Raw genomic sequence first — 23,394 nt, forward strand, 5'->3', positions numbered from 1 at the left:
ATATTACGGCTTGGCTCACTGGGCTCTCCCCAAATCCCAACTGAGGTGCCAGCGCCCCTCTCGCCTCGGCTTGGTTTCTTCCACTTCCCAGAGAATCATAGTATTGTCTTCGGGAGAACCGGGTGGTCGGGACCGGGGCGGGGTGGGGTGGGTGGGGGGAGGACTCGGGGAAGGGGCTTTTACTGGTTGGGGGCGTCGGCGAGGGGCGGGGTGCCAAACTTGGAGATCTTCCCGACCCGGGCTGGCGAAATCGCTGTAAGGCTAGAAGCGGACAGACCGTGAAGGAACCCATTAGGGTCGGCGGGGGGGGAGGGGGACCCAAGTGGCTCGGCATGCAAATGAGATGCAAAGCAGCTGGCAGACTTGCCCCGGGGAGCTAGGCTCTCAGGCCCCACCCCACCCCCGACCCAGTTCTGGGATCCGGCCTGGAAGCCGAGCGGAGGGGCGGATCTAGGCCGTGGGAGCTGCAGTCCTAACGGGGCAGCTGGCCAGCTGGGTCAGGCGCAGAAGGGGCTGCGCTGCTGCGCGGCAGGGGCGAGGGGTCGCCAGGGGCGCCTTCTCCTCCGCTCTACTTCTGTAGGACACAAAGAAGCCTGTGTTCCATCGCAGACGGCATAGAAGAGACTGGGGTGGCGACTCCTCTGGGCGCCCTGGTTTTATATGCCACGGGAGCTCGATCCTTGTCCACCACCCTCCAGTCTCGGCCAAGCCCAGGGGGACGGTCCAAGCACCCCCTCCGAGTCTGCCCCCGGTCCTCAGGCATTCCTGCGGAGACCACCAAGAGCTCCGCCGGGAGCGGCGTTACTCTCGAACACCTAGCTCCAACACGCGGAGCGCGGCAGCGCAGGGCCCTTTAAGGGGTGGAGTCAGGGCGGTCCTTTGGACCGCCTTCCTCTGACGTAGATCGACGCGAACCGCCTCGGCGTGCGCCTCGCCCAACCGCCTTTTTTCTTTTCCTTCCCGTCGCGTTCCTGGGTTGACCCCGGAAGTGGAAGCCGGAGCGGGTCGGCTGTGGCGGCGGGGACGGAAGGCGGAAGCGGAGCGGGAGCGGGAGGCGGAGCTGGGGGGCTTGTCCCGGGCCCAGCTGCTCGACGCGGGAGTAGTTACCGTGGCTGTGAGGTACTTTCCCTTCGCCCTTCGCCCCGTCTGCGTGGACTGGGAGTTAACGGGTAGACCTTTCCTGGGAGGAGGGGGGGCTTCCCGAGGCTCCGCCCCTGGGGTTATTCTTCGGGAACCGCACGGTCCCCACCCTTTCCTGGCGGTGCAGCCCCTCCGGACGGTCGTCTGTCTGCGGACCACACCCTCGGAGCTGCCTCCTGCTGTCCGACCTTCTAGCTGTTAGATTTCTTGAGGGGCTTAGAGGAAGCACGGAGGTTGGGGGCGAGTGGGGCGGTGGTCGGTCTGGTTCTGACTTTACTGCGGGGGTAGCCAGTGGCTGCAGAGAACTTGGGGAAAGGGTGCCTTCAGCCTGTCCCCCCCTCTCTCCATCGTGTGTTTTGTTACAGGCTTCAGAATCCAACCATGATGGCTGTGACTTAGCCCACCTGGGAAGCACCCCGTCTCCCCTCCCCCGCCCCGGGGTCATGGTCCAGAAGCATCCCAAAGAAAGAAGGTTGTGTGGAGCCCCCCATCGCGGTAGGGCCGCCCTCAGGACTCCAGAACCTTCCGTACACCCTGAAACAGTTTCTTGCTCAGGACTTAGGGACTCGGCGCGGACAGCTCCAAATGGGACCCGCTGCCTCACCCAACATGCTGGGCCTAAATACACACAGCCCCCGAACCAGGCCTATTGGGTGGATCCGAGCCATGGCCCCCCACAGGGACCGGGGCCACCTGGGGTTCCAGAAGACCTTGAGCAGAGTGAGGTCTCTTCGGGAGAAGAATCGGGACTGGACCAGGATGTTGCGAGGGAGACTGAGACCGGGGGCCAGGAGGAGGATGGGGACCCTTCTTGTCCTTCCGTTCCAGCCACTTGCACCTGCCAGAGCACCTCTAGGGTCCCTGAAGGACCTTCCTCTGATGGGGGAGATGGCTCTTCCAGCAACCTTTGCCACCATTGTACCTCTCGGGCCTCAGGAGAAGAGGAAGATTTGGAAGAAGATTATGACGAGGAAGAACCCCTGAAGTTCCCCAGTGATTTTGCACGTGTGTCTGGTGGAAAGAAACCTTCGTCCAGGAGACAGCGGCCCCGCCTCCTGGCCAAGGAGGAGAGCCGGGAGGGTGGACGCAGAGAAGCCAGGCCACCTGGTCGACACCGTTTGAGCCGCAAGCGCAGTCAGGGGGAGAAGCACCGGGGTATGGGCTTCTGGGGCGCCAAGGAGCTTTGTCAGCTGGGACAGGCGGGCTTCTGGTGGCTCATTGAGCTGCTGGTGCTGGTGGGAGAGTATGTGGAGACATGTGGTCATCTCATCTATGCCTGCAGGCAGTTGAAAGGCAGTGACCTGGACCACTGCCGTGTGTGGGTGGCTGCCTGGACTGGGCGGCTGGGGGGCTGGGCCCAGGTGGCGATCCACACTCTAAGCCAGGCGTTCTCCGTTGGAACAGGACTCCTCACCCGTTTTCTTAGGCTACTGGGTGCTTTGCTGCTTCTGGCTCTGGCCCTCTTTTTGGGCTGTTTACAGTTGGGGTGGCGGTTTCTGGTGGGATTGGGCAACCAATTGGGCTGGAGGGATAAGGCCACCTGGCTCTTGTCCTGGCTGAACTCTCCAGCCTTGCAGCGCTGCCTGACTTGGCTCAGAGAGAGCAGGCCGTGGCAGCAGCTGATGAGAATAGTTGAACGGGGTTGGCTGGAATTGCCTTGGGTCAAGCGGAGGACTGACAGCCAGGGGAGTGCACCTGTGGCCAGTGGGCGGTCCTGCCAACCTGAAGAGGAAGTGGCTCGACTCTTGACCATGGCTGCGGTTCCTGAGGATGAGCTGAATCCTTTTCTTGTGCTGGGAGTTGAAGCCACAGCATCAGATGCTGAACTGAAGAAAGCCTACCGGCAGCTGGCAGTGTTGGTAAATATTGCTCTTTATTCTCTATTTTGCTTTTTAGCTGAAGGGTAACATTTTTAGGAAACAGAAACTTTTTCCTCTGTACAATGGGATCTGACCTTCTTTCCATTTCAGTTTTCTTATGAGGTTCCCCCTGACTGGTCTATCAGGTGGCATTGAAATTATTCAAACTAGAATATTTAATGTTCCTGTAACCAGAATAAGGTAGAAGCCTAGTAAAAAATACTTGCTAGAAGTTGGGGCTGAACAGGCTAATCCTACACCTGCAAGTGGCATCCTTTATGGTTGCTGTTACACTTCCCATCCAGCTCCCTGCTAATAGACTGGAAAAGCAGCAGAAGATGGCCCAAACTTTTCATACCCTACACCCATGTAGAAGACCTGGAAAAATCTCTTGGCTGCTGGCTTTGGATTGGCCCAGCTCTGGCTGTTGCGGCCATTTGGGGAGTGAACCAGTGTTGGCAACGCCCGCGTCACCATGCACCCTGAGTCGAGAGGAGGGACTAGGGTTACAAAGAAGACAACATGCACTGGGTCATTCCTGCAAAGAGAATGCCGCTTTATGAAGTCTAGCCTGCCTTTTATACTCTCTGGTTCCTCCCAATATTTTTCCAGTGCTCAAGCAGCTCCTAAGACCCCCAGGGGCATCTTTTGATAAACTGGAAGCAGGGAAGCAGGAACTTGTGGTTAAGCCAGGAGTTAAATGTATCAGGGCAAGATTGTGCATCCTGTTACCCCTTGAAAAACAAGCTAAGCTTTGGAGTTAACCCTTGGGAGACAGGGCCCTGCATATCCCCCCCTTTTTTATTAATGGATTCCTGTCTTAGGTTGTCCAGCAGTCGTTAACGCCTTACCCGTCATGGGGAGCCCCACCCAGAGCACATGGGATCCTGTCTTAGGTTGGTTATCAGCTCTGCCAGATCTTACCCGTCTCTGGCTGCCCGTTATGCATCATGCTCAACCAGACTTGAGCACGAGGGTTTTCCACAGCTAAGGCCATCATGGCTTTGCCTAATGATGACCCGCTCCTGGGCTTGTTGCCTGTATATGCAGTAGAGAAGAAGAAACAGTACTGCAATCATGGCCATTACCATCAGTCCCAAGGCTAAGACTCCGCTCCATTTCTTAAACGTCCATGCTGCCAGTCCAATGCCATTTAGAATAACTTTCCTCGACATGAGGGGCACCTGGGTCTCATTGACCTTAATAATGATGGTGGCAAGTTGGGTGGTGAGATTCAAAAAGACATAGTTAGCAGTGTACAAGTATTGTTGAAAATACTAACATTCAAGAATTTTGTACAGCTATTTGTTACATGTATACAAGACAGTTTTACCATGAAGCAGAGACCTTATCTGCCTATCATCCATCTGGCTCCTACATTTCCAGAGAAATGGACCCCAAAAGTTTTTAGGGAAAGGTGGTATCCTCGTCCGCTCTTAGCTACTTCCTGTTGAGAGGGGATGCTGTTGGGTAACAGCAGCAGTAGGGGATCCAACTAGTAGTTCCTGATAGAAACCAGAAGTCATCAGGTGTTTGATGTACATCCTGGCACTTGAAAGGCCTGTTGAAGTCCTGAGTAGTAAGTCCATTTGAATACATTCAGAATTATTCAGCTAAACAGATTTTGTAGGTCCTGAGAAAACAGAAACAGACATGCCTCTCTAAGAGCTTAATTGTGTATCCATACATTATTTTCAAAAGGATTTAGCTTAGCAATTCACATTTATATTTTCATCTATAAGCCAATTAAGATAGACTACATAGCTTGCCAAATAAATATGTACATGTATATCAGGTAACATATAAAACAAAACAGATTTTGTAACAGCTACTTGAGAATTCTCGTGTGTTAAAGTTACCAGTTGTTTAGAATTACATTTTTCTCATAATAATCATAATTGAATAAACCATACCTATAGTTTACCATCAAACTTTAGCTTTTTTTTTTTTTAAGATTTATTTATTTATTGGAAAGTCAGATATACAGAGAGAAGGAGAGACAGAGAGGAAGATCTTCTGTCCGATGATTCACTCCCCAAGTGAGCACAACAGGCCAATGCTATGCTGATCCAAAGCCGGGAGCCAAGAACTTCTTCCAGGTATCCCAAGCAGGTGCAGGGTCCCAAGGCTTTGGGCCTTCCTCAACTGCTTTCCCAGGCCACAAGCAGGGAACTGGACTGGAAGTGGAGTTGCTGAGATTAGAACCAGCACCTGGCGGGTTCAAGGCCTTTAGCAGCTAGGCCATGCCACTGGGCCCATCAAACTTTAGCTTTAATGGTTACTATAGGTCTGCTGGAACCCTAGGAAACAAAGTATCTATGTTTAGTGCTGTGATACCACCTGTACTTTTTAGACCTAGGGGCCTAGCTATCAGGGGTCCTCCGGTCCCACAGAAGAAATCACCCCACACTTGAGAGAGTCTCCAAGGTGCTTTATTCCGATCTTCTGTTGTGATCTTCCGTTGTGAACTGTTATGACCGTTAAGTCCATTACACTCCCGCCCCTCCCCCGTCAAGCCCCTGGCTTATATGTCAAACTTGTCCAATCAGCTTATATCAAGGCACACCAATCAGGGCAAAGGACCAATCACAGGGCAGGAAATGGTCAGTGCCCCCAACACCTAGCCATTATGACTGATGACACCACAACCAGATGGTCATTTAGTCCTGGCTCCCCACTGGCAAGGTTTCTCAATGTCTTTTCTGCAGTGCCCCCTGATTTTTTTTTTTTTTACAGACCTAATTAGTTTCTGTCCTACAATTCACTTCACCAACTGAAAGACACAACCCCTGAAACACACTCTTTCAACCTTGATGCCGCTAGGGGCCCATCTAGAAATCTCAAATCCAGAAGAATTAAACCTATTAAATATGCCAAGAGGCCTTAAAGTATCTGATCAAAGATTCCTCATTATAATATCCTTTCATTTAGTCAGACTGATTTGAACAGTAACATACCAAAAATTTTTATCACTTATAAATGATCACCCAAACAGTTTAAAGTAAATACATATCAGAAAATACCCTTGAAAACACAGCTCTCTTAGATCATGAGAATTAAATACAGGAACTAGTGCCCAAAATCATCTCACAACTTGCCAAGAATTCCAACAAATTCAAAGGTTGAAGCAAGAATAGAGCCTACTGAAGCTAGATAGACACTTGACAAAGTCACCAATTAAACAGAGACCATCTAAAGCTCAATGCTTCAATTCTTTTAAAAACTTTCAAAATTTGAGATACAGATATCTTCATTCCTAGACATTCAACAGCATCTTTATGCATGCACACCTCAAGGGAGGCGGTCTCGGGCCAATTGAATTTTAGCCTTCTCCTTACAGTCAAAAACATGGTCTGAATTAAGAATAGGGTTGCACAAAACAGGGGCAGAAGGCATAGCTTCAGGTGGGGTAATATGAGGAGGGGCCTTAAAGGGACCGGCTGCTCTGAGCACGGCGGCAAGTGCCATCATCTAGTGGAGGATCACTGGTGATTTTGGGGGATTCATCGGGGGTCTCTTTGGGGTAAGGGAACTTCGACCTACGTTCCCTTATTTAGTCCATTCTCTAGATTATTGGGATATCAATAGTTATGGAACCACAAACGGGGAGTGGGATCAAGACACCCTCTACAGAATTTTTTTTTTTTTTTAAATAAACCTTACTTAAATTGCTTAATTCTCCGGTCAGCCTGTTCTGACCAACAGCATTCCCATTTGATGTAGAAGATCTTCAAGCTCGGTGACCAATTTATCCTGGGAAAAGCCTGAACCTATTTTATTGTCCTTTTCACAGGATAAATTAAACACCAAGACCTAAGTATATTTCAAAATAAATGTAAGACCTAACTATACTTCAAAATAAAACTCCCTCTCCTACCTGTCTAGGAAAGGCTTACAATACGTCCCACTTACCTTATTTAGCTGGCCAGCCTCCTGGGATGACCCTTCATCGAATCTTCTCTTTCTTGATCTCGGTGGAACCTCCATCTGTTGGCAACACCCGTGTCACTGTGTACCCTGAGTCGAGAGGAGGGACTAGGGTTACAAAGAAGACAACATGCACTGGGTCATTCCTGCAAAGAGAATGCCGATTTATTGAAGTCTAGCCTGCCTTTTATACTCTCTGGTTCCTCCCAGTATTTTTCCATTGCTCAAGCAGCTCCTAAGACCCCCAGGGGCATCTTTTGATAAACTGGAAGCAGGGAAGCAGGAACTTGTGGTTAAGCCAGGAGTTAAATGTATCAGGGCAAGATTGTGCATCCTGTTACCCCTTGAAAAACAAGCTAAGCTTTGGAGTTAACCCTTGGGAGACAGGGCCCTGCAAACCAGTGGATGGAAGATCTTTCTGTCTGTATCTCCTTCCCTCTGTAAATCTGCCTTTGCAGATGATTTTTTTTTTAAAGATTTATTTTTTATTATATTTTTATTGGAAAGGCGGATATACAGAGAGGAGAGACAGAGAGGAAGATCTTCCATCCAATGACTCACTCCCCAAGTGAGCGCAACGGCCGATACTATGCCGGTCTGAAGCCAGGAGCCTCTTCTGGGTCTCTCACGTGGCTGCAGGGTCCCAAAGCTTTGGGCCGTCCTCAACTGCTTTTCCGGGGCCACAGGCAGGGAGCTGGAAGGGAAGCAAGGCTGCCGGGATTAGAACCGGCACCCATATGGGGTCCCGGGTGTGCAAGGTGAGGACCTTAACCACTGTGCCACCGCGCCGGACCCTGCAGATGATTCTAATAGGACCAGTTTAAAGAGAAGAACCTGGAGCCAGCATTTTGTCACCATGGGTTAAACCGCTACCTCCTATGCCGCATCCTATTTAGAAAGCAGTTTCAGTCCTGGCTGCTTTGCCCCTGATCCAGCTCCCTATTAATGCACCTGGGAGGGCAACAGAATGGCCCATGGGCCTCTACCTCCCATGTCAAAGAGCTAGATGAAGTTTCAGGTTCCTGGGTTTGGCCTGGACCAGCCCTGGCTGTTGAAACTGTTTGCAGAGAGAATCATTGGATGGAAGATCCCTTTTTTTCTGCCTCTCCCCTTTCTTTCTGTGTTACTTTGCCTTTCAGATACATTAAATAATAATAATAACAACCAATTTAAAGACTAGCAAACCAAAATATTGAAAGGGAAGGAAAATGGAACATAAATCATAGAGGTGTGCATGCATGTATGTTGTACTGGTTGTTTGGACTGATAAGGGCGTGTGCAGAGGAAACACCTATTAGATGCTTGAGGAACATTCTTAATGCATGCATGCAGACTGCTGTTAGAAATAGATATTAGGTTGCTGTTTTGGGATACATGATTGCTACTGCTATTTCTATACATTATGAATATAAGTAATGTGTCAGCTGCACTGAAGGCCGGTTTTTACTGGATGTATGGAGCTAGATTCTTGAAACATAGTATGCATGTTATCCTAGTGATTAAAAGATGTCAAAGAGAAATGGGCACCCAGGGTTTCCATTAATGATCATAGGTACAACAAACCACTAGGCCTGTAACTATCAGGAAAGTATTATTCACTTGGGTGGGAAATGCATGCCCTCAAGGGATAGCCTAGGATTTGTTTTTTTTAATTGAAAAGTCCAATTTACAGAGAAAAGGAGAGAGAAAGGAAGATCTTCTGTCCGCTGATTCACTCCCCAAGTGGCTGCAATTGCCGGAGCTGAACTGACCCAATGCCTGGAGCCAGGAGGTTCTGCTGGGTCTTCGGTGCAGGGTCCCAAGGCTTTGGACTGTCCTTGACTGCTTTCCCAGGCCATAAGCAGGGAGCTGGATGGAAAGTGGAGTAGCCAGGACGTGAACTGATGCCCACTTTGGCCACTAGGCTATCATGTTGGGCCCAGCCTGTGATATTCTTAGAATGTATAACAGTCGCTAACTGTCAAGTTATGACTAATGATAGGGCTCTTTTTTTTTTTCAATCTTTTAAAAAAAATTTTTTTTTATTGGAAAGGCAGATATACAGAGAGGAGAGACAGAGTGGAAGATCTTCCATCCCATGACTCACTCCCCAAGTGAGCGCAACAGGCCGATGCTATGCCGGTCTGAAGCCAGGAGCCTCTTCTGGGTCTCCCACATGGGTGCAGGGTCCCAAAGCTTTGGGCCGTCCTCAACTGCTTTTCCCGGGCCACAGGCAGGGAGCTGGATGGAAAGTGGGGTTGCCGGGATTAGAACTGTTGCCCATATGGGATCCTGGGCGTGCAAGGCGAGGACCTTAACCACTTGCGCCACAGCACCGGGCCCCATTTTTTTTTAATCTTATAATAATTTTTTATTTTGTCAATCTTTATATAGTTAATTTGGGCAAAAAGGGTCAAGGGCTACAGGAAAGTGGGTAAGACTATTATTTCCATATTGTTTCCTTCATATATCTGAGGTAGAGGGGGATATTGAGGGAGAAGCCCCACCCGGTTTCCCACCCACCCCAAGTCCAGCATGTGGGGCATGCTCCGAGATACTCGTTGAAGTAGTTTTAATAGGTCACCAGTTTTGAAATTGCTGCCAATCTTGCCTCTCCAAACACGATGAGGTTGTTGAAAAATCCATTAATTGACATTGTCCATCATAGCGTCTCTATTTGCCCAGTATTTTGTTGCCAACCTATAGCTGACGTGGTTGATTAACTTGTTCCATCTTCTGTCCCTTCATGGTTTGGGTTCTGAGTCTGGCATTTCAACTGGGGAGATCACCAAAGAACCTTCGTCTGAGGTGTTCCCAGGCCAGATACTTGTATGCACCAGCAAGCACAGGGCCCGGCATAGTCCATCACCCGGTCAGCTGGTAGTTGCAATTGCTGGGTTGGTTCTGTTTTCAGCCCTGCCTTCTACTGGAACCAATGGGTGTTGCAGCCCAGCCTGGTCCTGCACAGCACATACTCGGTCTTCACCGAAACCAGTTGGGAGCTGCATCCTGATGAGAGCGGCCCACAATAACCCACATCAGGCCCACCCCCTACCCTGGTTTGCCAATATGTGTGGCAGACCAGTCCAATCTGTCCCACATCCCCCCAGCTCTCGTACATGGCAAATGGCATTGAAGCTTGGATCCATCTAACCAGCGCAGCAGTCAAGCCTTCACGGGTGTGGTTGAGTGCCTCTCTGTCTAGCTACCCCAGCCCCTGTCCTAGTTATCGTGCCCTCCCGTGGGAGTGGTAACCCAAGAGGGGGGAACCCACTATTTCCCTCCCAGGTCTCTCACTCCTGGATTGTGCACTTTCCAGGTGGTTCTGCAGTTTAACTTGTCAGGATTAGCCCCCAGGACCACTTTCTGCCAGCTGATGCTACGGCTATGCCCAAACAGCCCTCTCCCATTCTAATTGTAGGTTGCACCCATAGGAACAATCCACCCATCCTGGCTTTTCCTGGATCTAGTCCACATGAGGCGTACAGGTGTTGTAGCCCTGCTTAGTCTGGTCTGCCCCCATCCCAGTTCATGTTCTCCAGTGGGAGTAGCTGTCCAGCAGGGGAACCACCCCTTATTCCCCCGCTGGCTCTGTCCCCTCCCTGTTTCTCACATGTGCTGGATGGGCACTGCAGTCACATCCGGCACAGTCAACCTCATCCTGGCATTCTGTAGTGTGGACTGGTTTTTATTGCAACCAAACCTGGCTTGACCCTTACTCTGTTCTGGTGCTCGGATTTGCCAATGATGATGTTAACTGACTAGCCTGGTCTGCCCCTAATCCATGCCTAATGTATGCCAGTGGGAAACTTCTTGTGGCCTGCTCTGGGCTGTTTCCATTCATGCTTCTTGCGCTTACCCGTGGGGTCTGTGTCCTGCCAGAGGAGTTGCCCAGGCTCCTCCATCAGAACCTCTCCCAGTGCCGGATTTTGCGCATGCCAGTGTGTCCATGAGCCAGCCCTACTCAGTTCCTGACTAGCTTTCGACCCAAGCTGGTTGTTGTTGGATATTTCAGCCCAGCCATGGCTCGTCCAGTCCATTCCCACATATGGCTCACACATGGTTCAGTAGGGGTTGCGACCTAGCCTAGTCCGTCCCACGTCTATCCTGGCCCTCCAGGAGCACCAGACAGTGCTGGGGTCTGGTCTAGCCTGGTGCGTCCAGTCCCAGTCCACACTTGTGCTAAGGTGCTGTGTTCTGATCAGAACGCAGCCCCCATTCCAGCCCATGTGCTTCTTGGCGGTAGCCTTAATGCAGTTAGTCTGTCTACTGGACAAAACCCGTGCCAAAGCTTTAGCATGAACTGGTATTTGGTGGTCAGCATTGCTAAGTGCTAACACATTCTTTAAAGGAAGAGTAACTGTCGTTCGGAGACTTTAGGATGTATTCACCTCGCAGAAACACATCGGGTTCAACATGGAGCCACATAAGCAGCAATTCAAACCACCAAAATCCCAGAGCTCCCCTGCCGGGCAGCCAGCAGACAAAGCCTGGCACCAAATGGCCCACCGGCCGCCCAAGCCCAGCTCACCATGTGCCCATGAGGGCAGGCATATGGGATCCGGGCATGAGACGCCCTGTCCCGGGGCCCACCCGTTGCCGAGAGGCGAAGGGAAGTGTAACCTCCCAGGCCCAAGGTCGCGCCCCACCCCAATCCCGTCCGCACAATGAGAGTGGCGGGTGGGCCTGCCTAGCCCGGCTCCAGAGACCTCCCCCTCGGTCAGTGTACTCACCCCGAAGGAAGCAGCCCTGGAGCCCTAGCAGGCTCAAGCCCAGCTCACCATGTGCCCATGATGGCGGGCATATGGGATCCGGGCATGAGACGCCCTGCCTGTCCCGGGACCCACCCGCTGCACGATAGGGCTCTTTTTAAACTTAATTTCCTTTTTTTAAGCAGACCTGCTTTCTTGAGGAATATTGTTAGCAAAATCACAATTTTTAAACTGACTTAACAGTACAAATGTAGTTTAGTTGCCTATCATGCATACATATAGCTGAAGGAGAATGTCCCAGAGTTCTCTCATGTTCTGAGCCGCAGTGTTGGTGACCTTCTTTTGCATATGACTCCTCTTATCTTACTAGGCCTCAGTGTGGACATACCAAAAAGGTTGTTCTGTTAGTTTGTAAAATGGAAGGCATTCACATCTTTGCCATTGGTTAGGAAACTAACTTTTGTCTCTGTATTTTGGGGATTAGAGATGGGAACAAAGAGGAAGCTGTAAGAATAGGATACTGTTGTGTTAAAGGCTGGTAAGTGTAATAAACTGTTGGGACAGAAGGCAGATTGTGTAAAGTTTTGGAAATGAGAACTTTGTATTTAGAAAAGAATGAGGAAAAAAAAATGGTTTGAGGATATAATATCTTTGGCATTCTAAACTAATAGTAAATTAAAATGCAAGGATTTAGTATGTATGGACCAGTTTGGACGGTCAGTCATCCCTGTTCCCCTGGTTTCTTGGGGGTTTCCTCAGACAGGGACTGCCAATGCCAGAGTGAAACAGTTCCAGGCAAATGGGCTCGCGGGTCAGCCTAGTGCCAGATTATGTGCTGTGCATTTCACTTGTGTTATTTAATCCTTCCAAAAGTCCATGATAGAAAAATACTCAAGATCACATTATGTAACAAGTGACAGAACTGAAGCTTGAACTGTCTGCAGAGCTAGAATAGTTCATCGTAAGTTATACTGATTCTCCAAGAGTGATGAAGAAGAAACCTTTGGTATGAGAATAAGTTCAAGAATGAGAGGTGTTTGGAATAGATATGTGATGAAATATTTTTTGATAGGTTCATCCTGACAAAAACCATCATCCCCGGGCTGAGGAGGCTTTCAAGGTTTTACGGGCAGCTTGGGACATTGTCAGCAACCCTGAAAGGCGGAAGGAATATGAGATGTAAGTTGGAGATGGGATTATTGTCAGGTGAGGTAATTAAAAAATTCTCAACTTCAAAGGCCTCTGGACTTATGGATGGAGGCTGAGGAGAAGAGAACTGAAATTTACTGAAATTATTTTCTTTTTAGCTAGCAGTGTCTCTAGAGGCCACTTGTTTTGTCTCTGCGTCTCCCTCAGTGTTCAGAAGTTTAGGAAGTTTTTGTTGTTTCAGGAAACAAATGGCAGAGAATGAGCTGAGCCGATCAGTAAATGAGTTTCTGTCCAAGTTACAAGATGACCTCAAAGAAGCAATGAATACTATGATGTGTAGTCGATGCCAAGGAAAGCACAGGTATAAACTAGGATAGGAGTGGGACCATCAGCACAGCAAATAGACTTGCCAAGTTATTAAGGACTTTCCTTGTGTTGGGTTATAGGAGGTTTGAAATGGATCGGGAAGCTAAGAGTGCCAGATACTGTGCTGAGTGTAACAGGCTGCATCCGGCTGAGGAAGGAGACTTTTGGGCAGAGTCAAGCATGTTGGGCCTCAAAATCACCTACTTTGCACTGATGGATGGAAAGGTGTATGACATCACAGGTACACTTCTGTCCTCTCATTATCTTCTAAGTGCTATCAACTTTGATATTGTAGCTAATTGTCTCATGTTTGCAGAGTGGGCTGGATGTCAGCGTGTGGGAATCTCGCCAGATACCCACAGAGTTCCCTATCACATCTCGTTTGGTTCTCGGATGCCAGGAGCCAGTGGTCGGCAGCGGTACGTGTGATTTCTTTCACTGATCCGTGCACTACTCTAGTTCTGAGTATAGTTTCAGATCACCTGGTGATTAGGGCACCTAATAAATGCTTTACTTTCTATGAAGCTTGGGTAGATTCAGGATATTTTTTACCCTAATTAATCTCTTATTATTTCTTGTGTTTCCCCTCAGAGCCGCCTCCAATAGCCCTCCTGCTGACCTGCAGGATTTCCTGAACCGGATCTTTCAAGTACCCCCAGACCATATGTCCAATGGTAGTTTCTTTGCAGCTCCTCAGCCTGGTCCTGGGCCCACTGCAGCCTCAAAGTCCAGCAGCACAGTACCCAAGGGAGAAGCCAAAGCAAAACGGCGGAAGAAAGTGAGGAGGCCTTTCCAACGTTGACCACCGCCCATACCCGTGTCCCTCCACCCCACCCTTTTTCCTCAAATCAATGTCAGGGAGTCAAAAGGGCTGTGTACAGCACAGGATGGAGTTTGATTTGTTTATTTTTAAATATTTTTAAAGGGAAAATTTTGAGCTTAAATTGTTCACCTAGTACTTGTAGAAAGACCTAAAGCACTCTCTCTTCCCCTAGCATCCAGGAACTGAATCTTGTCTTCTGACAATACCAAAGAAATACGGGGGAGTGGTTAGAGCCAAGAGCCTAGGGTTTGGACTAGGGGCAGACAGTATTCCCCTTAAAGTGTGGGAACTGGGCCTTTCCCTGTGGTCCACACGCCTTTTTCTTTTAGAGCAGATGATGCTCTCCCACCTCCCTTTAAAATTATGAGTTTACCTAATTTCGTGACTTTTTTCAGGAGGGACCCCTTCCTTTGCCTTGAGATACTAGATAAAAGACAGAATAAGGAAGTATGTAGCCCTGTCATAAGAAACTCAAAGAAGTTCAGAGAGAGAAAATGCCCATTTTCCCTCTTTCACCTTGTGGGCAAATCACCCATCTCCAGGCTTGCTGTTGCAAGGATGGTCAAAATTAATTTTTAAAAAGTAGACTCATACCCTCTGCCCTTGGGTGAGGGGGGAGAAAGAAGATGGCTCCCAGATGCCCTCTTGTGATTCAAGGGTTTGTATTTTTTTAAGTTCGTTCATTTTGTATGTACATATCTATTTAAAGCCAGGAGATTATCTTTCTATAAATATGTAACTGGCAACCTGTATCTTCCCTCTCTTCTTTGCCCATACAGCTGGAGCCCTTTTTCTCATTTGAGAATTCTTTCCCTACTGAGTAAGCTGAGAGTGAAGGGCACCTCCTACTGGACCAGAGAGGGGACACATTGTAAAGTTTTGTACATTAAATCAGTATTCCATCTTTTCTCCCCAGCCTGAAGACAGGGTATTTCCCTATTTTTTCTGCTGACCAGATCACAGCCATAGCTGAAAAAGTACCTTTATTGTAAAGAAAATACACAATAAAAACAGGTCTGGAAGGTAGCAGGGGTGGAAGATAGGAAAAAATGTAATCACCTGAAAAGCTGTCCAAACACTGCATCCTCCTGTAGAGAAGACATATTTGGCCCTTAACTTCATCCTTGCCCACCTTTCCTAATCCAGAGAAATGTACCTTTATTAGGGCCAAGTCCCGGAGCCCCATTTTCCCTCTTCCCAGGAAATGTGAGTTTGGGAAAGACTGTGTAGTTCAAAGGCTTTTCAATTACAGAAAACAGTACATAGAGAGTTGGAAGGATGTAGACAATCCTTTGTCCAAAGCCTTCCCTGTGCCTGGGGAACTGTACCCAGTCCCATTCTTAGTATTTGTTGATGCCAAAGAGACGAACTCCATGGAATTGTGGCAACTTAGGCAGCAGAACACTAAGCAGTGAGGTTGTGTTGATGAGGAAGTGAGCAGCATCATACTTGGTGTAGAAGCTGGCCAGGAGGTAACTGGGGAGAGAGAAAATAGGAGATTGGTTTTCTCTATTCATATTCATGTCTTAGTAGTGACTGTCTTTCATGGTTTTAAAAATTGCTTTAGGGCTCGACATGATAGCTCAATGGCTAAATCCTTGCCTTGCAAGTGCCAGGATCCCATATGGGTTTGTGCTGGTTTGTGCTCCTCTATCAAGCTTCCTGCTTGTGGTCTGGGAAAGCAGCAAAGGATGGCCCAAGGCTTTTGGGACCAAGGCTGTGGGAGACCGGAAGAAGCTTCTGGCTCCTGGATGGCTCAGTTATAGAGATTGAGGCCATTTAGGGAGCAAACCTGTGAATGGATAAATCTTTAAAAAATAAGAATTATTTTTATTGGAAAGTTTACAGAGAGGAGAGGCATAGAGAAAGATCTATCCTCTGGTTCACTCCCCAAATGGCTAGAGTGGCTGGAACTGAGTCAATCTGAAGCCAGGAGCCAGGTCCTCTAGGTCTTCCATGTGGGTGCATTGTCCCAAGGGTTTGGGCCATCCTCCACTACTTCCCCAGGCCACAAGCAAAGAGTTGGCTCACACTCCAGATGCAACAGTCTGGCTGGGCAAGGCTGAAACCAGGGGCCTGGAACTCCATCTGGGTCTCCAATGAGTGCCATGGATCCAGGCACTTGAGGTATGACTTGCTGCTTCCAAAACTGCACATTAAGTGGAAGCTGGATCAGAAGCAGAGTGGGGGGTTGAATCAGACACTGGATAATCTCAGTGATGTCTCCACAACTGCCAAACGCCTGCCCCAGGAGTCTGCCCTTTATTTTAAAGCTTCCTGATGGTTCTGCTCACCTGGCTATTCCACCTCTTTCTAACATAGCATTGCCCCTACTTCCCAAAGACTCACAGTATGATAGGAAAGATGCTGAGGAACTTGCGAGAAGAAGTAAACTGGAGTCCGTAGTCCATCTGTTCCCAGTGTGTCAGTAGCCGAGCCTTGCCTTGGTCAGGGGTCTCAAAGGGTGTTCCCTTCACTGTATGCAGGAAAATATACATTGCCTGGGAAGAGGGAAGGGGACATTGTGAGGGAAGACAAGTAGCTCTTCAGCCCGATTTATGTTAAAATTGTAAGAGGAAGACATGGCCAAGCAACTGGTGGTTTTGTTTTTGTCTGGGAAAGGTCTAGAGTGGGTACGAGGGCTGTCTTGTGCTCACCAAGTTATGGATGACGTTGGTCAGGGTCCAGACGACAGGAATGCTGAAGAAGGGGATGCTGAGGAGAGTCACATGCAGCAGTCCTACCAAGATGACATAGGCCAACCAGATGCCCCGGCTGTTCATCACTCGCGTGTTGGGATTCACTTCACTGTGCGCTACCCCCACATTCATCCTGCCAGAGTCGGGGGATGGGCCAGACAGGAATCCAACTCAGTTTCCTCTCAACCTCTGTTGAGAATGTTTTTCCGCAGTTGTCTCTGAAAGAGGCCAGATCTCCTGAACTTGACTGAGAATGAAAGAACTTTCTCATGTAGCATGGAAAGCCAAAGGTCCAGGAAACACTTTTTAAAAGGCAAGAGCAGCATCCCATCTGGTTGCCAATTCAAGTTGAAAAAACAAAAAACAAAAAAAGGCAGCAAGAGGCCAGTAAAGCAGCTTGAGCTGTACCTTCCCACCCCTGTAATGTTGGCAACACAAGTGGGCACTGGCTCCCAGCTGCTCCGCTTCTGATTCAGCTCCCTGCTATTGGGCCTCTGACACCCATGTGGGGGACCCAGATGGAGCAGCCATCTGGGAAGCGAACCAGTGGACAGATCATGTCTCCCTCTGGTTTTTTCAGGTGACTAAACCTTTAAGGGGAATGGGATGACAAAAAGGGCCCTCCCTATATATTAGGCAAGTTACTGCTACTTTCCCTCTTCCTCACATTGGCAAGAGTAGGCCTAGGCTCAGGCCACCACTTGCAGGAGCAGGGAAATGGGAGCACCTTCCCTCCTCCGGCTGAAGAAGTTAAGGAGGAATCACGAAGAATGCGCATGCACCCGAAGTTCTAAGAGTCATGGAATCAACGAACCACTCAGGAGGGAGAGACACTAAGGCTGCCTCCAGTCCACACCTTTTCCGTCGGGCCAGTCCGCCCTGTCGCTTCCATTTTGGGCATGTAACCAGTCAGTATTCCCTTCCCCTCCTCTCAAGCGTGGACGCTGCAAGAATTTGCTCACGGCTTTCGGCTTGACCTAGGAAGCGGCCCGATTCTATGACCGTGCTAGTCAAACTGCTGCTGAGGGAGCAGCTCCGCCCACCCTGGAATTCCCTCAACTCCAGTCCCGAGCCCAGCCCACGCTTCTCTCAGCCTCCCCCTCTAGTTCGTTGGCTCCTTTCAGGGTTCTTCAGCATTCTCTTCTCGGTGTCTGATTCGCCGCCCCTTCCTCCCCTCCGCCAATTTTCTTGGGTACTGGTTTCCAGCCTCTCGGAAGACCCTACCTGCCAGCTTCACCAGCCCGTCCGGCAAGGGGCGCGGTACTCGCTCCTACACCTGTAGTCTTCAGGAAGTAGCCGCCCCCGCAGCTGCCCTCCCTCTATTGGTGGAACAGAATCGGCGCTGCCACCGCTAGTTGGTTGGCTGACCGCACTGGGGACACGCGATTGGTCAATATTTCTGTCACTCAGAAGATGCAGAACCCGCCCTCCTGGTTTCTCCGCCTTTTCAGAGCAGAGGAGAGCTGCCAGGAGAATGAAGAGCGACAGCAGCTCTTGGCCAATAGAAAGGACTGATGGTATGTAGTGGGAGTAAGATTGCTAGTGATTGGTTTTCTTTACCTAGGCGGGAGCTCCGAGGCGGAGGCAGCGGGTACGGGCCTAGTTGAGTGGAGGGGCACCAAGATGGCGGCGGAGACAGTGGAGCTCCATAAGCTGAAGGTACTGTGAGGCGGTGGCAAGGCCGAGTGGGACCTTTCTGGGGATTGAATTCTGCAGGGTGGCTTGCGTTTTCTTCTAGACGTTCTTCTGAAAGCCTTTCCTACTCTTTTCCGGCACCCGTCGTAGTCCTTTTGTGTTTCCCTTTCCCACTGCGCCTTCTACAGTTTCCCATTTCGCATGGTTTCACTGTTCTCTTGTTATTTCGACTCCCTTCCTCTTCCTTCTCTCATCAGCCACCCTTTCTCAGCAGGCCACCCTTTCCCAAGTACAAAGTACCTGATAGACTCGTTTCCCGTCAGAGCTGCGTTACGTCAATGGTTTCTCCTCCCTGCCCCACGTCGGACCCGGGAGCCCCTCTTCTCCCCTTATGTCGTCGGTCGTCCCGAGCCAAGAGTCTAACTGGCATTTGTGTGTCCTTCTGTGGGAATATGTTCCAAACACGACGGAAAATGCCCCCGTTCCCTTTCTCCATGGTGGTGGTCCGCCCCCGGGGCGAATGCCTCCAGCGGGCCGTAAGAATTAGTAAGAAACCCTTCAGATCTCGAAGTTTGCCCAGTGTTTTCACTCGGGTCTCCGCCCGCCAGCCCTCGTTGGAGGGAGAACTCAGAGCCTCAGTGTTTTGGGGAAACGACTCCTGTGTGGCTGCCTGTCACAAAGGGACCCACGTCTCTTGAGGTCACCGCTGGGTGACACTCTGAATCTATGAGATTTTAAATCGAACTTTTGAGAATCTTGTTAACTTTTTCGCTTAGGTAGTTGTTCTGGTCTTCGAGGGCGAATGAAGAGATTATTGTCTGTTTTCACTGGTAGCTTTCCAAATCCGACAGAGCTGGAATTGAAAACTGATCCGTTAAAGCCTTAGGTTTTGTGTGTAGGCGCGCTTTTTTTTTCCCTAAAGGTTAAAGGTGTCAGAGTAAAGAGAGATCCTTTCCTTAGTCACTTAATAGTTGACCCAATTAGCTTTTGTATGAAAGCTGCTTTTTCCCTACTCTCAGATTCTAAACTGGAGTAGTAGTTTTTTGTGATATTCTGGAGTTACTGTTAAGTTGGTGGAACTGAAATGTATGAATTGTGTCAGTGATCTCCTAATTTTTTTATGGCAGGAAAAACTGAGCAACCAGATTTTACTCTCAATATAAATTATGTACTTTTCTGCTATTTTGTACATGTTGTAAAAGACAAACATTTTTAGATGAATATGGTCCAAAGAAAGTATGAATATAGGGTCTAATATTTTCTTCCTATTTGCCTTTGGAGTAGATCACCAGCTGCCCCCATGCTCGCCTTTATGTATTAATTCTCTATTGGTGTATGGAGGACTCCCACATTTGTATTTGATTAGACGCTTTTACACAGTGTCCTTGGACTGATTTCAGGTGTCAGAGAACGTGAGGCACTCCTTACAGCCTAACCACAACTCACTCTTTAATCACATTTGCTTGTCTTTGCTTTTTCTCTAGAACACTTCTTAACCTTTTGGAGGTCACAGATATCTTTGAAACTCTGATGAAAGGTATGGACCCTCTCCCCAGAGAAAGACATGTGTATACTTTGCATGCAATTTGAGGGGCCTCATACAACTACCTTGCAGCCCTGAGGAGTCCATGGACCTCTGGTTAAGAACTTGTGCCTTTAATTCTGACTTTTAATTTCCACTGGTGGTCATGCTGGAGTGATCCTGACTTTTGGGTTGACTTGGGGTTTTATTATTTTTTAGATTTTTTTCCCCCTCATTTTTATAGAGAAATATAAGGCTTTAGTATGGGACCTTAGAGGAAAGGAACAAGCTTTACAATGGAAAGGAAAACTATATCTGAATTAATGGGTAAGGCCATGTAACTACAAATATTTTGATATTTCATAGAAATGCAGTCTTCTGCCCCCAGACCTCTGCCAAGATTTGTTTATTTGAAAGAGTTACAGAGTTACAGAGAGCGGAAGACAGAGATTTTCACTTGCTCCTTCACTTCCTAAACAGTGGTGATAGCCTGGGCTGGGCCAGGCCAGGGCCAGGAGTCTGTAGCCCTCACAAGTGCAGGGGCCCAAGGAGCTGAGCCAACTTCTGGTGCTTTCCATGGCAGTTTATCAGGGGGCTGAATTGGAAGTGGAGCAACTAGATCATGAACAAGTGCTCCTATGGGATGGCTGTGTTGAAGGTGGAGGTTTAGCCTGTAATCCATGACACTGGCCTCAAAATATGGCTGTGTTCATTAACTGCTAACAAAGGATTTATTCTGTGATAAGCACCAGTTGAAGCAGTTTACAAAAATGAACTGATTTAATTTTTACAAAACTATAAAAATACCATTGTTATCCCCATTTCAAAGAGAAATATGAAACAGAGTCAGTAAGCAATTTGCTTAGGTTGCACAGCTACTGTGCATGCGATCTGTCTCCAAAATTTGCATATTTTAAAAAGATTTTTCTTTATTTGGGACTCAGAGGAAGAAACAAATAGATATCTTCCATTCTATGGTTACTCACAGTTAAGGCTTGGTTAGGCTGAAGCCTGGAGCTTCAAATGGGAGCGCAAGGATTTGGGCCATCCTCTGCTGCTTTCCCAGGCCACAAGCAGGAAGCTGGATCAGAAGCGGAACAGCTGCAACCCCAAAGTCGCAGGTAGCGTGCTGTGCCATGATGCCAGCCCCCAAAATATGTGTTCTTCATCTTAGCTGCCTCTCCCTCTTCTTGGAACCCAGAACCTTTACACACACTGTATTTGAAGTTTTCTTTTGGCTGCTGTACTCTGCCAGCCTGCCTCCTTCACATCTTTGTCTAGCTGATTTCTAATTATTCTTCAATAGCAGTCACACATTTATTCGTGGCTGCTTTTCTTGTTCTGCCTATCTACATGCATGGTCAGGACATGTTTTGTATGTCTTCATAGGACTCTATATTTTTAATTTCATTATTTTATTATTATTTGCTTAATAAGTTAAACACTTTTTGGAGGCCTGGTGTAGTACCCTAGTGGCTGGAGTCCTTGCCTTGCACGCTTAGGATTCCGTATGGCTCCAGTTCTCATCCCAGCTACTCTACTTCCCTTCTGACTCCGTTTGTGGCCTGGGAAAGCAATCCAGAATGGCCCAAAACCTTGGGACCCTGCACTCACATGAGAGACGCAGAAGAAGTTCCTGACTCCTGGCTTCAGAACTGCTCAGCTTCAGCCATTGTGGCCACTTGTTGTGGCTACTTGGGGAGTGAACCAGTGGATGGAAGATCTTTCTCTCAGTATCTCTTCTGTTTATCTATTTTTCCAATAAAAATAAATAAGTTTTTTTTTTTTTAAAAAAGACACTTTTTGGTCCTTGTCTTAAAAAAGAAAAAATATTTGTTTCTGTTGGAAAGATCAGATTTACAGAGAGAAGGAGAGACAAGAGAGATCTTCTATCTGTTGGTTCACTCCCCAAATGCCATTCTGAAGCCAGAAGCCAGTAGCCTCTTCTAGGTCTCCACAGATGCAGGGTCCCAAGGCTTTGGGCCATCCTCTACTGCTTTCCCAGGTCATAAGTGGGAGCTGGATGGAAGTGGAATGTGTGCCTATATGGGATCCTGGCACTTGCAAGGTGAGGATTTAACCATTGAGCCATTGGGCCAGGGTTGATTTCTGTTTTGCTTATGATATCCCTGAGTCTAAGATAATGCTAGATATACAGTGGGTGTCCAGTAACTATTTGTCGAGTGAATGAACTAAGAAGACCAGATACAGAACAGCAGCTATCAGAAATGGGTACAAATTTGAAAATAGTTTGGGTTATAAAAATCTTCGTCTTTGGGATCTGGTGCAGTGGCTCAATAAATAAATCCTCTCTTTGTAAGCACCAGGATCCCATATGGGTGCCCGTTCTAGCCCTGGCTGCTCCACTTCATCCAGCTCCCTGCTTGTGGCCAGGGAAAGCAGTCGAGGATAGTCCAAAGCCTTGGGAGACCTGGCACCCACAAGGGAGACCTGGAAGAAGGTCCTGGCTCCTGGCTCTGGATTGGCTCAGCTCTGGCTGTTGTGGCCATTTGGGGAGTGAACCAGTGGATGAAAGATCTTTTTCCTCTGTCTTCTCTGTAAATATGCCTGTCTAATGAAAATAAATAAATCTTTAAAAATTATATTTACAGAGTTAGTTGGATGTGATACACTTAAGTTAGGAACACGAGAAGTATCCAGTTTGTTTGTTCAGGAGAGAAGATAAGTTTCAGAGTCTTTTTTTTTTTTTTTATGGTTTCTTTTCTTTTGAAAGGCAGTGTTCCTGAGGGAGGAGAAACAGATATTCTGTCTGTTGGTTCACTCCCCAAATGATCACAGTGGCGGTAGCTGGGCCTGTTTGAAACCACGAGCTAGGAGCTTCTTCTGGGTTTCCTATCGGGTACAGGGGCCCAAGGCTTTGGGCCACCCCCCACTGCTCTCTCAAACCATAAACAGGGAGCTGGTTGGGAAGTGGAGCAGCTGAGCGTTGAATTGAAGCCCATATGAGATGCTGGCATTGCAGACCGAAGCCCAACCTGCCATGCCACTGTGTTGGACATAGGCACAGCATTTGGGTTTCACGTCTTTGGAAGGTGTTAATTATGAATGTGGGTCTTTTCATTTGAGTTGAAGATAGATGGGTGAATGAGGATTTAAGATTTACAACAAGGAACATCTACCATGTGCCAGTTACTTTAATGCTGCAGATACAGCAATGAACAGAACATGACATTCTTTTTTATTTTTTAAAGATTTATTTATTTTTATTACAAAGTCAGATATACAGAGAGGAGGAGAGACAGAGAGGAAGATCTTCTGTGCGCTGATGCACTCCCCAAGTGACCACAATGGCTGGTGCTATGATGATCCGAAGCCAGGAGCCAGGAATTTCTTCCAGGTCTCCCACACGGGTGCAGGGACCCAAGGCTTTGGGCTGTCCTTTCCACGCCACAAGCAGGGAGCTGGATGGGAAGTGGGGCTGCCGGGATTAGAACCGGCACCCATATGGGCTCCTGGCACGTTCAAGGTGAGGACTTTAGCCACTAGGCCACGCCGCCAGGCCCCCAAAAACATGAAATTCTTATAGCACCTATATTTTACAGAATAAATAAGTAAAATTTGT

General features: G+C 48.4%; 3 protein-coding genes across 8 annotated transcripts in view; 2 read left to right on the forward strand and 1 right to left on the reverse strand.

Moving 5' to 3' along the window:
• The first annotated feature begins 729 nt into the window (after window positions 1–729).
• Window positions 730–14,698, forward strand: DNAJC14 (DnaJ heat shock protein family (Hsp40) member C14). Of its 2 annotated transcripts, XM_040984071.1 has the most exons (7): window positions 730–1,119; window positions 1,506–2,999; window positions 12,690–12,796; window positions 13,008–13,127; window positions 13,213–13,373; window positions 13,449–13,551; window positions 13,724–14,698. In XM_040984071.1, exons 2-7 carry the CDS (start codon window positions 1,584–1,586, stop codon window positions 13,932–13,934), a joined length of 2,118 nt encoding a protein of 705 aa, XP_040840005.1. In that variant the 5' UTR covers window positions 730–1,119; window positions 1,506–1,583; the 3' UTR covers window positions 13,935–14,698. The 2 variants fall into 2 exon arrangements, with proteins under 2 accessions (XP_040840005.1, XP_040840016.1); XM_040984082.1 differs by lacking the exon at window positions 730–1,119 and having other exon boundaries at window positions 1,147–2,999.
• A 223-nt stretch (window positions 14,699–14,921) lies between these two features.
• On the reverse strand, window positions 14,922–17,954 carry ORMDL2 (ORMDL sphingolipid biosynthesis regulator 2). Its single transcript, XM_040984095.1, has 4 exons — window positions 17,879–17,954; window positions 16,613–16,787; window positions 16,305–16,456; window positions 14,922–15,431 (listed from the first exon to the last, which is right to left on the reverse strand). The coding sequence occupies exons 2-4, from the start codon at window positions 16,784–16,786 to the stop codon at window positions 15,296–15,298; spliced, it is 462 nt and encodes a 153-aa protein (XP_040840029.1). The 5' UTR covers window position 16,787; window positions 17,879–17,954; the 3' UTR covers window positions 14,922–15,295.
• A 131-nt stretch (window positions 17,955–18,085) lies between these two features.
• LOC121159064 (SAP domain containing ribonucleoprotein) overlaps window positions 18,086–23,394 on the forward strand; it is a 54,984-nt gene continuing 49,675 nt past the window's right edge. For 4 of the 5 annotated variants that reach the window (XM_040984124.1, XM_040984132.1, XM_040984108.1 and 1 more), the window contains exon 1: window positions 18,236–18,313. In XM_040984124.1, coding sequence (XP_040840058.1) covers window positions 18,278–18,313 — 36 coding nt within the window. In that variant the 5' untranslated portion in view covers window positions 18,236–18,277. Of the gene's footprint in view, window positions 18,172–18,235; window positions 18,314–23,394 lie in introns of those variants that run through there. The other variant, XM_040984116.1, reaches the window with a different exon arrangement.

This window comes from Ochotona curzoniae, unplaced genomic scaffold (genome assembly GCF_017591425.1).
Source record: "Ochotona curzoniae isolate NIBS_2020 unplaced genomic scaffold, NIBS_Ocur_1.0 contig_1014, whole genome shotgun sequence".
NCBI lineage: Eukaryota > Metazoa > Chordata > Mammalia > Lagomorpha > Ochotonidae > Ochotona > Ochotona curzoniae.